At 43.1% G+C, this 17,262-nt stretch overlaps 1 protein-coding gene across 33 annotated transcripts in view; it reads left to right on the top strand.

Annotated features, from left to right (window-relative positions):
- cnksr2a (connector enhancer of kinase suppressor of Ras 2a) overlaps positions 1-17,262 on the top strand; it is a 185,898-nt gene that overhangs the window by 158,860 nt on the left and 9,776 nt on the right. For all 33 annotated transcript variants that reach the window (XR_015525043.1, XR_015525044.1, XR_015525046.1 and 30 more), the window contains one exon: positions 8,667-9,186. Coding sequence is in view for 28 of the 33 variants with exons in the window: in XM_087309662.1 (XP_087165788.1) it covers positions 8,667-9,186 (520 nt within the window). In the remaining 5 variants the exon portion in view is untranslated. The remainder of the gene's footprint in view (positions 1-8,666; positions 9,187-17,262) is intronic.

Below are 17,262 nucleotides of genomic sequence, written 5' to 3'. Positions count from 1 at the left end.
ACCCATCCACTTCATCGCTCTTTTATTTGATCCCTTTGTACTACTTTTTCCCCTGTTGGAATTGGCCAGTGGTTCAGTCACATCAAGTGCCATTAAAGTTTGTCGAGCAGCACCAATTTTAAAAGCTTAATGCATGATAGAATTTATTCAGTACATACACAATGGATGTGTCCATTTCTGAATGTGTGTGTGCTTTAATCTGTCTGCTCTGGTTAGCAGTATTTTCAGTGCAGTACTGTAGGGCAGGTCAGCCAGAGGCCACACACAGCAGCAAAGCCTTATTTAAGAGAAACACAGACTCACTAATTAAACACTTTCCTTCAGTTTTTCTTTTTCCTTTCAATAGTCCCAATTTACTTCTACTCCACATCTATCTATCTATCTATCTATCTATCTATCTATCTATCTATCTATCTATCTATCTATCTATCTATCTATCTATCTATCTATCTATCTATCTATCTATCTATCTATCTATCTATCTATCTATCTATCTATCTATCTATCGTTCTATCGTTCTATCGTTCTTTTGTTCTGTCTATTGTTCTATCTATTATTGTATCAAACTATCTATCAATCTATCTATCAATCTATCTATCCAACCATCCATCCATCCATCCATCCATCCATCCTACAATAAAACTGGTTCCCCTTCGGGGGGAACTTCAGCACTATAAGTGGATTTGATTTGTAAAATCCACGCATTAGGGAGGTTCGGTTCAGAAGCTACTCGTCTGAAAGAGTATTGAACGGGCCAATTAAGAATGAATTGGCAGCGCAAGCCTGCGCAGGTGAGCGGCATAAGCAATCAACTGAGTATATAAGCTCACCTGGCGCCAGCAGACGCTATCCTTTTCGCTTCAGAGACTTTCTGATCGAGTCGATGAGGGTTCCTCCTGCTGTGACCAGCGATTCTGAGCGAACGAGAGCATTCTCCCGGTCCAGAGTGTGTACACGCAGTGGCAGACGGTCGAGCTGGGTTTCTCCCTTGCCTGGCGTTCTTTGGGTCCGGTCCTCCAGAGCGGTGCGTATAAAGTTGCAAACTTCACAGAAAGAGCAACACAGTCGTGCAGCACGTCCTTATCAGGACGGCGCTCCGACTGTGCGTTTCTGGATGCGGTGGTTTCCTGTCCTCGGATGATGGGCGCGGGCACTGCGTTACATGTCTGGGGGTCCAGCATGTTAATGCGCTGCTCGCGGGCAGTTCATGTCGTCATTGCGATGCCATGACTGTTGCGCAAGATCGCGGTTAGCCTTTGCAAAGGGTGAACCACCCCAGTTGTCCCCTGCTCTGCAGCGGGCACTCGGGCAGATCTGAGGGTTTCAGCGAGAGATAATCCGTCGCCCACGGGCCCGCGGACCTCCCGCTCCTCTAAGCGCTCCATCCAAGCTTCGGGCGGGGGAAGCGATCCGTCTAACAAATGGTAGCCCTTACGCCCGATGACACCGGAGACCAGATGTCCACCGCGGCATCGGAGGGTGGGCTTTCATTGTCCGATGATGATCCAGACCCGCTCGCCCCCTTCGGGCTGGTGAGCGCTGTCACTACGGATCCTGAAACGGACATGGTAGCCGTGCTTTCCCGGGCTGCTTCGGCCGTGGGTTGGAGATGGTTTATCCCCCAGCTCCGCGGCCGGACCGACTAGAGGGGCGTTCCCTTCTTCCCGGAGGTGCACAGTAGGCTCACGCGGTCTTGTAAAGCACTTTTTTCTGCTCGTGCTGCGTGTCCCTCCACCCTAACCACTCTTGACGGTGAAACAGCCAGGGGGTATGTGGCGATTCCTCAGGTTGAGTGCGCGATGGCGGTAAATCCGCGCGGCGCCTCTTCTTGGCGGGGTCCGCCTCGTCTCCAATCCAAAGCCTGTAAGTTATCTACCTCCCTCGGAGCTAGAGCTTACATAGCTGCGGGCCAGGCTGCTTCCGCCTTGCATGCGATAGCCACCTACCAGCGCTACCAAGCGCAGGCGCTGGCCGAGCTGCACGAGGGTGGGTCCAACCCAGGCTTACGAGCTTCGCACCGCCGCCGACTTAGCTCTTCGGACTACTGAGTCCGCTGCGTGTGCGTTGGGGAGGACGATGTCCACATTAGTGGTCCAGGAGCGCCACCCCTGGCTGATATGCGCAAAGTCGACAAAGTCCGCTTTCTTGACTTCCCCATATCCCCAGCCAGGTTCGGCGACACTGTCTGTGAATTCACCCAGGAATTCAAGGCGGTGAGAGAGCAGTTGGTGGGTGATGTCTTATCGGCGGTCCGTAGCCCGCTCCGCCCGCCGTGCCATTCATACCTGCTCCTCGCCGAAGGCGCCCGCCTACGAGAGCTGCTCCGCCCCCGCACACGCCTCAGGCGAAGCGAGCGCGTCGGGCACCTCGGAAGCAGGCAGCCCCCCTGCCCAGAACGCCGCTAAGTCCGGCAACGGACCGCGAAGCGCCCCTGGGACAGGCCATCTGGAGAAGAGGGAACTTGCTCTTTCCCCGCTGGAGGGCGGGGCCCCATTTCCAACGGCACTTTTTACTGCCATGAAAACATTATGAAAGGGCACTTTTCACTTCCCCAGATGTGACAGCCCGAAATCTGCCAGTCTGGGACGCTATGCTTTCTAGCTTGCAGATTCGGTGCGTTTCGCCAGTGGCTCACGAGCGCTGGGAGGACGGTCTCCTTTCTCCCACCCCTCGAGCCTCCCCTCCGGAGCTCGGGTTTGGAGTGAGAGCAAATATCTCACCTCCAGCTTTTCCGTGGGACCCGCGAGCTTCCCGGATCAGCACACCCACTCCGCGCTGCCCCACTGCTGGTACGTCAGCGATTGTAGCGATGAGTCCATTAGCGAGAGCTCTGCCTGCCTGGTTAGCGCGGGCCAGCTCTTCGCGGTGGCTCATGCGCACAATCAGACTCGGCTATGCGATTCAGTTCGCGAAACGGCCCCCCAAGTCACGGGTGTGTATTCACCAGGGTCAGCCCCCTGTCCGCCCCTGTCTTGCGAGAGGAGATTGCTGTCCTCCTGGCGAAGGATGCAATCGAGCCGCTCCCTCCAGCCGAGATGGAGAGTGGGTTTTACAGCCCACGCTTCATCGTGCCCAAAAAGAGCGGTGGGTCACGGCCAATCCTAGATCTGCGCGTTTTGAACCGCTGCCTGCACAAGCTGCCGTTCAGAATGCTCACGCAGAAGCGCATCCTCCGGTGCGTTCGTCCTCTGGGTTGGTCTGCAGCATTAGACCTGATGGACGCGTATTTCCATGTCTCCACTCTTCCTCGCCACCGACAGTTTCTGCGGTTTGCGTTTGAAGGTCGAGCTTGGCAATACAAAACCCTCCCCTTCGGGCTCTCTCTGTCTCCGCGGCTCCTCACCAAGCCCGCGGAGGGTGCCTCAGCGCCCCTTCAGCTCGCGGGCATCTGCATACTCAATTTCTTTACGACTGGCTGATTTTTGCCCTCTCTCGGAGCAGTTGATTATGCACAGAGACAAAGTGCTCTGGCACTTCCACCTGTGGGGGTTTCAGGTCAACCGAGAAAAGAGCAAACTCGCCCCTGTGCAGAGGATCTCTTCTCTCGGGCTGGAGCTGGACTCGGTCACCATGGCAGCGCGCCTCTCCGGAGAGCGCGCTCAGCTGATGCTGTACTGTCTGAGAGAGCTCGACAGTAAAATAGTGGTCCCACTGAAACTATTTCAGAGGCTCCTGGGGCATATGGCATCCGCAGCCGCTTCATGCCGCTCGGATTATTCTATATGAGACCACTTCAGCACTGGCTTCACGATCGAGTCCCCAGACGCGCATGGCACGCGCGCGCACACCGAGTCTCTGTTACTGCGCTGTGTCGCCGCGCCCTCAGCCCTTGGAGCGACCCCTCGTTCCTACAGGCCTGGGTGTCTCTAGAACAGGCGTCCAGTCTTGTTGTCGTTTCAGCAGACACTTCCAACACGGGCTGGGGGGCTGTGCGTTGCGGGCATGCGGCTGCGGACCTGTGGAAAGGTACCCAGTTGCATTGGCATATCGCCTGGAGCTGTTGGCAGTGTTCCTCGCTCTCCACCGTTTTTTTCCGGTGCTGGAGCGGCAACACGTGCTGGTCAGGACGGACAGTACGGCGGCGGTGGCGTATATCAGCCGTATAGGGGGTATGCGCTCTCGCCGCATGTCTCAGCTCGCCCGCCGTCTGCTCCTCTGGAGTCATCCGCGGCTGAAATCGCTGCACACCATTCATATTAAGGCAAGCTCAACCGTGCAGCCGATGCGCTCTCACGGCAGCCTTGCGTCCTGGAGAATGGAGACTCCACCCCGAGTCTGTTCAGCTGATATGGGCGCGATTCGGGGAAGCCCAGATCGATCTGTTGCTTCCCCCGAGATCGCTCATTGCTAGTTGTTCTTTCCCTGACCGAGTGCTCTCGGCACGGATGCACTGGCTTACAGCTGGCCTCGGGGCACGCGCAAATACGCGTTTCCCCCAGTGAGCCTGCTCGCGCAGTTACTGTGCAAGGTCAGGAAGAGGACGAGGAACAGGTTGCTGGTTGCGCCCCTCTGGCTCAACCGGACCTGGATGTCAGAGCTCTCCCTCGCGATAGCCCTCCCCTGGCAGTCCCTTCGAGAGAGCACCTACTCTCTCAGGGACAGGGCACCACCTGGCACCCTCGCCGATCTTTGAAGAGATTTTAGACGCGAGGAAGACTTAGGTAACCTCCGATTGCGGTGGCTAATACCGTCACTCGGGCTAGAGCCCCCTCCCCGAGCGCGCCTATGCCCTGACGTGGAGTCTATTCACTGAATGGTGTGTCTCTCGCTGAGAAGACCCCCGTAATTTGCCAGATCAGCGTTGTGCTTTCTTTACGCCGAGAGAAGCTGGAGAGCAGGCTGTCGCCCTCCACACTCAAGGTTACGTGGCTGCCATCTCCGCTCTCATAACGCGGTGGCTGGCAGCACCGTGGGAACGCATAACCTCATCATCCGGTTCCTCAGGGGCGTTAAGCGAATTAATCCATCCCGCCCCCTCTCATGCCCTCTTAGGATCTCGCCCTCGCCGCGTCAGATCCCTTCGATCCTCGACTCAGTATCTTTCTGTCCCTGAAGACAGCTCTGCTGGTCGCGTTGATATCGATTAGAGGGTCGGGGACCCGGAGGCATTTTTCGGTCAGTGACTCGTGCCTGTAATTGAGCTGGCTTCTCTCACGTCCTGAGACCCCGCCCGCGATATGTGCCCAAGGTTCCTACCACTCCGTTTTAATACGAGGTAGTGAGCCTGCAAGCGCTGCCCTCGGAGGAGGCAGACCCAGCCCTTCTTTATTGTCCAGTTCGCGTTTTGCGTATTATCCGGACCGCACTCAGAGTTTAGATCATCTGAGCAGCTCTTCGTCTGTTATAACGGTCGGCAGCAGGGAAGTGCCGTACCGAAATAAGTTCCCACTAGATTGTGGATGCCTTTCTTTCACTATCAGAGCCGAGATAAGCTGCGTCCTCCGAGAGCGCGTGCGCACTCCACTCGGAGTTTCGCATCCTCTCGAGCGCGCGCACGCGGCGCCCCTCTAACAGACTTCTGTAGAGCTGCGGGCTGGGTGACACCCAACACATTTGCAAGGTTTTACAATCTGCGAGTGGAGCCGGTTTCCTCAAGGGTATTAGGTAACCCTTGGTGATTGAGGAAACAATTCGGTAGGGTGTTAAAACACGCTTGCTGCGCCATTTTCCCTAACACGGAGATACGTGCGCCTTTTTATCTGTCAGTAAAGTTCCCCGTCAGGTGAGCCCTGCAGATTCCTCCGTGGCCCCCAGCACTGACTCAGCGGAGGAGTCACTTGCTGGCCCACTACGTTGTAGGTCTGCCCGCTGGTCAGCCCGCGTTTTGGGTAAAGGTGCCTGCTATGCGTGATCCCCACTAGGCGATCCCATATGCTTATTCCGCCACGGTTAAGTCCCCCCCCTGGGCGGACCCGTGTCTTCCCTCCCCGCTAACCACTCTTTTGCTATGCGTACTCCCCCTTTTTAGGGCTAGTCCATATGTAAATTCTGCCATCTATCCCCCCTTGGGTAACGGATGGCCTCCGCAGCGTCCTCCCTATCGGGATTGCACGCTTCCCAACGTACTGTCGTATTTTCCTAGAATTATCTAGATGCTCACGACTTCCCAAAAAATATATCTAAATCCGTAAAACTTCTGTTGAAGTAGGATAAATTAGGGCCAGGGACACGTTGGAGGACCGCGCCCCCCATGATGCGGGTGCGTCACGCTTGCTTGACTATCTCCTCATCGGGGGTGTTGGTAAGGTGCAGTCATTATGGCGCTTTCAATGGGCTCCCAATGCGTGGATTTTACAAATCAAATCCACTTATAGTGCTGAAGTTCCCCCCGAAGGGGAACGTTCGAGGTTACTAAAGTAACCCTTCGTTCCCCGAGGAGGGGAACGGAAGCACTATACTCCGTCGCCATAATGACTGTCCCTTAGCTGTTGAAAGTCTCTTCAGCTTAAAAAGGATAGCGTCTGCTGGCGCCAGGTGAGCTTATATACTCAGTTGATTGCTTATGCCGCTCACCTGCGCAGGCTTGCGCTGCCAATTCATTCTTAATTGGCCCGTTCAATACTCTTTCAGACGAGTAGCTTCTGAACCGAACCTCCCTAATGCGTGGATTTTACAAATCAAATCCACTTATAGTGCTTCCGTTCCCCTCCTCGGGGAACGAAGGGTTACTTTAGTAACCTCGAACGTTCTTTTGAAACATTGCCAACTGGACGAAAGCGGGAAGAGCAGTTGGCCCATATTCAGAGCCTATTTTCACATGAACACAGCTTCAGGTTCTCCCTCCACTCCTCTTTCCCCTATCCTTCTATTTTTCTATATTCGGCACTTTTCACTGAAACCAGAGCTCTCTCTCAGTTCATTATTCATCGGCCTGTCTAAGACGAGAGTGTGCATTCAGGGGCCTGGTATACTCTCTGACTTTCAGATCATTAGCACACTTTATTCCTACCTAAAGATGAGATGTTCAAAACCAGTTTACGCATTGTGCCCATTCACGAATTTAGGTGAATTTTAAGTACATAAATATGTTCTTTATGTTTCCTTTTTATCATGTGTTGCCTCCAGTACCTGAAAGAAAATGACTGATATTGTATAAAAGCTTCTTACAGTGTAGTATATTTTAAGGTGACTCAATTATAATTTTTAATGGTTAAACCACACCCGTTTAAGAGTCTTCTCTTCTCTGATTGATCAGAAAATTGGCTTGTGGTTGGTCCATTGTGTTTATCCTGTCTGAATTCCAGCTTAGTTGTCATGTTCATGGGCAGCCAATGAGGACCATTATCTGCTGTTATGCAAATCTGTTACAAAGAGGTTAATGCTGTTTTAAATTCAGCAGCGAGAGTGGCTCTGTGCTCTTCCAATAGGTTAGCCACTGCTAACATGCTAATCTCGCTTTAGGTCACAGGTGCGGCATCTTTGGTCGCATCTTTCCTCGCTTGTTTGACTGATTTTGATGTAATTTTCTGCTATCTATCTATCTATCTATCTATCTATCTATCTATCTATCTATCTATCTATCTATCTATCTATCTATCTATCTATCTATCTATCTATCTATCTATCTATCTATCTATCTATCTATCTATCTATCTCTCTGTCTATCTGTCTGTTTGTCTGTCTGGAGCATGGGGTTCCGGGGTCGCCACAGTGGAATGAACCGCCAACTTATCCAGCACATGTTTTATGCAGCGAATGCCCTTCCAGCTGCAACCCATCTCTGGGAAATATTTCATTTAATTATAGTCATTTTAACTGTTTAATAATTAGGCATTGGAATCAGAATGTGAAAACATATACAGTACACCCCAAACTAATAAATAATAAATGTTAACAAAAAAGTGCAGCATAAAAATAACAAAGACTCCAATATCTGCTACCAGATCAATTTTGTTGTCAGAAACAGTTGTCAGACACCCACAAAATATATTATATTGTATATAACTATAACTATACTGACATTGAGACCTTTAATAGAGATAGAGGTGTTGAACAAATAGCTAAAATGTATGGGTGATATATACATATTGCGTCACCAAAAATGTTTAAGGTCATTTTCATGTGTTGAGCGATATGTCGATGTGTTGATTGTTGTGACAGGCCTACCATTAAAATGTTATGTTGGTATTAAATACATTTTCATGAAGTAGGTTATCTTTGAAATCATGAATACCTATTATTAGCACTCCCACATACTTGTCTATCCCATTCTTACCCTTGGTGGAAATACTATTTGCCACTACTCTATTTTGTGCTGCAGTTACTACATTTGTGGAAATGTATACTGTAAAAATTTCTTGCTGTCTTAAATTTAATATAGTTCAATCAAATTAACTTTCAACTTTTTTTAACTTATCAACAAACCGACAAAAAAAATGTAAAATAAAAAATAATAATAATAATTTAAGTTAAACTTTGTGTAATTTAACACATTTAGTTGAAACCTGATCTATGTTGATAAAAGCAACAAAAATATTAAACTTTTTGTCATTACATTTTTTAACTGTGTAAATTTGATTTTATTACTTTAATATAATTACCCAGTTTGGGAAGTCTGGCTAAATACTATGAACTATTCTCAATAAATTATGGGGCACATTATGGGACAGTTTAAAAACACTTCATTTAAACCTCACATTTTCTTTTTGTCTTTGTCTTTCCCCCAGAACCAGGTGAGCTGTGCCAGTCCTTATCTAGAACCAAAGCACGGCCGGCTGTCATCTACAGAAACGTCCCAGTCTCGCTCGTCTCATGAGGAGTACCGCTCCGAACCTCAAGGAGGGAGCAGCAGTGGAGGAGGCTCTCCAGCTCGGAAGTCCGCCAGCCAGAGGCGTTCATGGCAGGACCTGATTGAAACCCCTCTAACCAGCTCAGGCCTCCACTACCTGCAGACTCTGCCCCTCGAGGATGCTGTGTTCTGCGAGCCGGGAGCAGGTCTTTCTCCTGAATATCGGCGCCAGTCCACTCTGCCTGCCCAGCGCACACTCATGCAGGATCATTACGGCCCTTTCCCAATGCTCCAAGGGGAGAGACTCAGAGACCCTGTTAATGCGGTAGGGAAACCCCGCAGCTTCACCTTGCCCCGGGACAGTGGCCTACATGCCCTTCTCACACCCTCTGCCAGCATGGCAGACCAGCGGGACCCAAACCGCAGGGAGCTCAGCCGCTCTCAACGCATCAATAATGGTGAGTCAATGTATGGGTCTTAAAATAATGCATGTTATGAGGTTGTTGTTTTTTGATTATTATTAATATGCACTTTTGTTATATATGGATTTGTTTAGAGTAAGGCTCTAAAAATCTCTATATAAATATATATATAGATTGTATATTTTTCCCCAATTTCTGCTTAATGAAAAGATTTTTTTATCACATTTCTAAACATAATAGTTTTAATAACTCTTCTCTAGTAACATGACAGTACTTAATATTTTACTATATACTATATATAAATATTTTTAAAAATACTCGTATTCAGAATAAAGTGTCATTTAAAGACTTAATTTGGTTAATTAGGCAAGTTTGTGTAATTAGGCAAGTCATTGTAAAGCAGTGGTTTGTAGACAATCGAAAATATATAGCTGAAGGGGCCAAAAAATATTGACTTTAAAACAGTTATAAAAATTAAAATATACACATAATCGTGTGTATAAAAAAGAAAATCTAACTTGGAGAGTCTCAAAAACCCTTTTGTAAGAGAAACTACTTTCTTTCGGCATTCATTCACATCTGCAGCTGATGTTAGAACAGCAGAAACCATTGCTACTTCACACACGTCACTTTAAAGCTAGTATTTGAATGATTCTATAGCATAATGTCTAAAGTTATGACAAAACAGGTGATTTTGCTGACATATTTTGATTATAAGGCTGAAATGCCATCGATCTACAGAGATTTCCCAGTATTTCTCTGTTGCAATTGGGATTTCACAATAGTTACCGGCGAAAAAGCCAGAGCAAACCAAACACTACTAGTTTAAATGTTATAAATACAGCACTACAAAATACAAAAGAGAGAGATCGACTTAGAATGTCACCTACCTGATATATAATGATTTGTTCTGCTGTAGTTTGAAACTCACGTGAGAAATGCTGTTTTACCTCCCCTAAGGACTTATGTGGTCTCTGTCACCATGATGTTGCAAAGTCAATCGTCGCTTTATATGGTCTAATCAGACAGGCTGATGGCAGCCGATGCATTGAATCCGATGCTCCAAAATTATACATATTCTAAAATTGGCACTTTCCTTATTAATAAACTGCATAGTTGCATTCTGAACAACTAAATTCTTAACTAAAAAGCCTCAAAAGTACATTATGTTGTCCAACAGCAGCAATATTTGTCAAACTGTAGAGTGTCCTCTGCTTGTTGCTGTATGTGGGTGAAGTAATACACAAGGGTGAAAGGTGAAGAGGCAGTCAGAGTGCTGTTATTTGCAGAATATCGCACATCACTATCGCACATAGAATATCGTTATCAGCCAATCAGATTCAAGAACCAGACAGAACTGTTAAATAAATATATTTGGAAACAAAAATATGAATAAAAGCAATTATAATTATTGCCAATAATAATTTGTTTAATGATATAATAATTAGTATTAGTAGTAGCAATACTGATACATCTTTTCTATTTTAGGTCACTTTAAGATAAATTAGATTCAATAAAATAAAAAAATGGTTAAATGGGAGATATTATTATTATTATTATTATTATTATTCCTTTTTTTGCTATTAAAGTTATTTTTTCATATTAATTTTGATAGATTATTTGACTGTCAAATGAAGTCTTGAAATTGCCTTAATTAGATTAATTGTATTAATTACTTTTCATAGTTAATTAACTGTCAAAATCGCTAATGTGAAATCAGTGAACGTGACTTGATCAGGCTTATGCATTATTACTGCTAAATCTGCACCCTTTTATTACTTTGCAACATGGAATGCATCGCATGAAAGAAAACAAACGCTTCTGTTCACATGATTGGTTCAAATCGGTCCACTAAAACCTCTTCACCACATTCGATTAGATTTTAATAACCCCTCTCGTTATGAGAACAGTAGGCACAGCAGAGCTATTTTAGTGCGTGTGTGAATTTATTTGAGAGCCTCAATATTAAATTGTTAAGAGCAGTACTCTCACAGAGGGAGGTGTGCTGGGAGTTGCGGCTCTTTTTCAGTCTGTATCTCTTCCTGTGTTTTTTTAGCCACAGTGTCTTCCTCATTTTCCCAGTTTGTGTGTGTTTGTGTGTGTGTGTGTGTGTGTGTGTGTGTGTGTGTCTGTATGAAGCATAAACAGTGTGTTAGTTGCACGTTTTTTTTTAGCTGTGCTGTGAGGGCCCCCACTGAGATCTGTCCACTCGTTTCTTGCATACACACGTGCACATGGTGGCGTCTTCTTCTAGAAATAGCTCCATGCTCTTTCATATGAAACTCATTTTAAGCCAGCAGTATTGCTGTGGTTACCAGCACCTGACCCACTTTACTTTACTTTACTTTACTTTACTTTACTTTACTTTACTTTACTTTACTTTACTTTACTATAGATGGATGGATGGATGGATGGATGATGGATGGATAGATGGATAGATAGATAGATAGATAGATAGATAGATAGATAGATAGATAGATAGATAGATAGATAGATAGATAGATAGATAGATAGATAGATAGATAGATAGATAGATAGATAGATAGATAGATAGATAGATGAGTGAACAAGTTATTTGTATATATTCTATATTTACTGTTACTGACATGCTACTAAAATTTTTGAAAAGTTTTTACAATCTAAACAAAACAAGATGTGATATTATATCTGTTTAAATGCATATCAGTGAATAAATTGCTTAATTAATTAATAACATATTAGCATTTAAATTTAGATTTTAGGTCTAATGGGTTGCGGTAGCAAAAAAGTTTGATACAGACAGATAGTTCTGATTGGAATCTGATTCACTATCAAATCAAAGCCAGAAAATATAACCATTTTGATTGCACATCATTTGAGTTCTTTATTATAGTTACCATGTTGCCTGGCAACCATACAGTATATTCTCCACATATGCTTATGAACTATATTACTTGAGGAATCATTTGAACTATTAATTCTAATGTGGCTACCTTTTGAACATGGTCATCTCTTGTTTGTCTGTTTGTTTTTTCTCACTGACATGCTCTGTATTATTAAGGCAAAACACTGCAGTTGGAGGGTTAAAAATAACTAATAGTAATCATTATGCTTCCACAGTAGATTTTTTATTTTTTTTTATTTTGTAGCATTATTTTTTAGTTTAAAAACATTGTATATTATATTTAATATATGTAAATTTTCAGACATATTTGGAACATATGGTATTACTTTATATTCCAGAAAATATTCAGAAGAAAAAAAAACATTTTCCAATACATTTCTGATTTGTGAACCAGCATCACAAAACCTTGCAATAATCTTTTCATATGTTGCATGGGTATATTTGTGGTAATTCCCAAAAAATACATTGTATGGGTATATATATTTGAAGTCAGATATATTAACCTCCCTGTTTATTTTTTCCCCAATTTCCCTTATTTTACCTTTGCCATGATAACAGTAAATTATATTAACCGGCTATTTTTCAAGATACTTCTATACAGCTCAAAGTGACATTTAAAGGCTTAACTAGATAAATTAGGTGAGCTAAGCAGGATAGGGTAATTAGGCAAATTAATGTTTGATGATGGTTTGTTCTGTAGACTATCAAAAAATATAGCTTAAAACGGCTAATAATTTTGACCTTAAAATGGCTTTTAAAAAATGTCTAACCGAAATAAAACAAATAAGACTTTCTCCAGAGGAAAAAATATTATCAGACAGACTTTGAAAATGTCCTTGCTCTGTTAAACAACATTTGTGGAAAAAAAATAAAAATTATATATATATATATATATATATATATATATATATATATATATATATATATATATATATATATATATATATATATATATATTCATTCATTCATTTTCTTGTCAGCTTAGTTCCTATTTTAATCCGGGGTCGCCACAGCGGAGTGAACCACCAACTAATCAAGCAAGTTTTTACGCAGCAGATGCCCTTCCAGCCGCCACCCATCTCTGGGAAATATCCACACACACACACACACACAAACTCATACACTATGGACAATTTAGCCTACTCAACTCACCTGTACCGCATGTCTTTGGACTGTGGGGGAAACCGGAGCACCCAGAGGAAACCCACACGAACAACGAACGCCAACTGAGCTGAGATTGGAACCAGCGGCCCAGCGACCTTCTTGCTGTGAGGCGACAGCACTACCTACTGCGCCACTGCTTCGCCTCATATATATATATATATATATATATATATATATATATATATATATATATATATATATATATATATATATATATATATATATATATATATATATATAATTTAGTGCTTCTTCTTCGGTGTGAGACCCACTTTATTTTGTATATATCGGCAGTGAAGATTGCTGATTTTCTAAAGTAATCAAATCTTAAACGTGGCGATTTTGTAATAGCTCGAGTTCACCGGAAACATTTGGGCTGGCTGGCTGACTGAAAATAAAATATACCACATTGCATTAAAAAAAATTACCCTGATGTCTTTTGTGGTCTATAGTCCATTTGGAGAAAATGTTATTTAATAATAATATCAAACTGAAATCCAAAGACAAATTGACAAACTACTAGAAAAAAAAATGTTTTCTTTAAATTAGACTGAAAAAAGTGCATTATTAAAAATCGACCAGTGAAGATGCAGTGTTTAGCCCGCAGTTTCTCTCCTTAACCACATAGTTAGCAATACATGGGCTATTCATTCTGTCCATCCATCAGTTAGCTCTGCTGTCCAAATAGACACATTTTTCTTCACAAACCTCACAGGAAGCCGCCCAGTTTGCTGCGGGATTACCACTCTGTTTATCTCCACCGTATTACTTTTCATCTTCTCCTCATCTCGCAGTCTATCGCCTCATGGCTCATTGCCATCTCACCATCTTCATTCCCCATCTCGCTTCCTGTCAGCCCTCTTTCCCACTGTCCTGTCCAACTTTCTCTTCTAATATTCCCCTTTTTCATCATTTCATACGGATCTGCAGCAGCAGCAGTCTATATATATAATCCCAGTGGCTTTTAATGAGTCTCCCTCTTATCTGAGTCTTTTATATGGCTGTGTCTGTATCTCTCTCTCTGGAGGAGTTGAGGGCATCTGTTAGTCATCCAGTGCTGTACTACATACTGAAGAGAAAAGAGAAGCTCGGCCTATTGATCGTGACTCTCAATCGCATGTTCCCCAGCAACTAGAGAGAAAGATCGTGTCGTGCAATGACTGACTTTCTCTGTGTTGTTTAACAAGTTACAAAGGATCTCAAAGGGCTTTAAACTTGATTGATTTACTTAGGTTGAGTCGTTGTTATTGTAAGTCGTCACATTGCTAATCAGACGGTCCATGCTGTAAATGCGAGTTCTTTCGAATTATTGGTGGCCTGTAACAAAAGTAGGTTAGCCAGATTACATGTTAAATATGTGGATTGTTAGGAATGGGCAAAATAGGTTTGAGATGTAAACTGGGATGCAATAACTTGAGATATATATATAGTATATATTAGATATTTATATAAACTATCTAAAAACAGGAAAAATGTAAAATTCACAATACATGTGCACACACACACAGAAACACACACACACACACACATATATATATATAACCCACCAGAGCTGACATCTACCCACATTTGGCGGGTTGGCGGGTGTTAATGAAAAGCCCTGTGTGTGTGTGTGTGTGTGTGTGTGTGTGTGTGTGTGTGTGTGTGTGTGTGTGTATGTGTGTATATGCTCATATTATAAAACTAATTTTGGACATATATATATATATATATATATATATATATATATATATATATATATATATATATATATATATATATATATATATATATATATATATATATATATCCAAAATGAGTTTATAATATGAGTCAAATATGACAGATCTCATTGGGTCCAACTTAAATTTAATCTACAGAAGTGATTTAATACAGTTAGAAAATGTATTAAATGCTAGTAGAGTGCAAACTTTCAAATAGCTCCTAAAAGTAAATGAGAAATACAGATTTTTTTTTTTTTTTTTGCAAAAATTTCCAACTGTTCTAACTAAAATATTTTTAAAAATAAGTGAAAGTACTAAACAAAATTTAAATTAGTATTATTGAAATTGTGCTGACATAGGTGACAAATCTTAAAGGTTGTGATCAATCTGATTGACTTGGATTACAATATAATCAGTTAATAATAGTTAATTGGTTCTAAGTAGCAATTGATTTGCAGATCTGGTCATTTCTCAATAGTATTCGATGCAATATGTTTAGAAAAACTGCATAACCCTAATAGTGACTGCAACAGCATGGCCACAAACTAAGTCACTTATTTCATTCTGTTTCTTTAAATTGATTTACTTCGACAATAAAGTTTACATTCAAAAATGTGCCATACTTTATTCCTGCATATTTAGCATGTGCTGGGCAATGCAGTGAGTGACTGCTGCCCTCTTGTGGTAGTTCAAAATAGTAATTACACACCCACGTACTGTACATATCCGTGAAGGCTTGCTCATTAAAAACACATATACTGTAAAATATGCGAACAACAAGAAGCACTAACTATTGTTTATGGCCCACATGTTTTACCTGCATAAACAATTAAAAAACTGGAGTGCCTGATTCCTGACTAACACAAGAGCACCAGCATATACAGCGCACACGCAGACAGAATGGGCAAAAAAAAACAATATGGCATCCGCTTAACATGGTGTCTGTCAAAGTGATTGATTGCCAAACCTGAGTAGCCTTAAGGGAGTTTTTTGTGCTCTTAAGAGCCAGCTGTGTTTAATAAATTGAACATGTCACTTTATACAATGCTGAAATCTGTCTTCTACTCATAATGTCCCTTTTTAACTGTCTACCATTACTAAACTACAGTTACTCGCTTCCTTTGTTTAACATACAATGTGAGATTGTATATTTTTGACTTACTGGATGTGTTATTGCAGTTGTTTAGGATATATGGTTGTAAGTTGGTTACCTCATTACTGATATTCCCTCACTCGCTTACATTCCTTTGGCTTAGTGTCTGCATTATCAGCGGTCGACTCACTACAGCAGAATGAACCAACTGTTTACTGATGTTTGAAATTAAATTGCTAAATTGGTCATTAATTGGCCAGTAGCTAAAAACAAAAACTAGCTAATGACCAATTTAGGCCGTCTAAGACAAGCTAATGTCCATTTAGAACTACTTCATTTCCATTTTAGTCCAGCTAATGGCCATCTTATACTAGCTAATTTCCTCTTGACCAGAAATTATCTTCATAAATGAGTTTTATATAGTAAGTTAATAGCTGTCAATTAGCAGCTTATGAGCATGTTGTCAAGCTAATGACTAGCTTACTGTAGGTCATATTAGACCAGAAACTGCCAAGCTTTTGAACAGCATTAGCCATCCAAGAGCTGCTTACGACCTGCCTAAACCAGCTAATTACCATGTTGACCAGAAATTATCTTCATAAGTGAGTTTTATATAATAAGATAATCACTGTCTAACATCAGTTTATTAGCATGTTGTCAAGCTAATGACCCAGCTAGCAAAATTCATGTGGCTCAAATCCGGCCCACACTAGACACTTACATCCGGCCCACATACCACATGGAATGATGGCACTTTGGCAGTCTGCTTCTGTTTGCCAGATCTGGGCCACAATTAAGCCATAGAAATATCATATTTTAGCCAGAATTCAATCAAATGAACCAGAATTGACACTATTCTGGGCCACAGTTTGCTTTTATTCTGGCCCAAATCTGGCCTACACCTTACACTTGCTGGGTATGGCAAAGTACAAAAATCCCGGCATGCATTGCAGTATGAATACATTCTATCGCTTATTGATGCTCCAGTTTTCATTATTTGCTTTTGATTCTGCTCCCTGCTAAAAAAAATCCAGCTTAAACCAGCCTAGGCTGGTTGGCTGGTTTTAGCTGGTTGACCAGCCTGGTTTTAGAGGGGTTTTGGCCATTTCCAGGCTGGTTTCCAGCCATTTCCAGCCTGGTTTTAGCTGGTCTGGCTGGAAAATGACCAGCTAAATCCAGCTAAAACCAGCTTGACTAGTCTGGTTGAAGCTGGACATAGCTGGTTTTGGCTGGGCTCCCATCCTGGCTAGGCTAGTCAAGCTGGTTTT

This window comes from Danio rerio, chromosome 24 (assembly GCF_052040795.2).
Source record: "Danio rerio strain M-AB ecotype USA chromosome 24, GRCz13ab, whole genome shotgun sequence".
NCBI classification, from domain to species: Eukaryota; Metazoa; Chordata; class Actinopteri; order Cypriniformes; family Danionidae; genus Danio; species Danio rerio.
The sequence above is the reverse complement of the archived record's forward strand: the minus strand, read 5'-3'. Positions and strand labels throughout refer to the sequence as shown.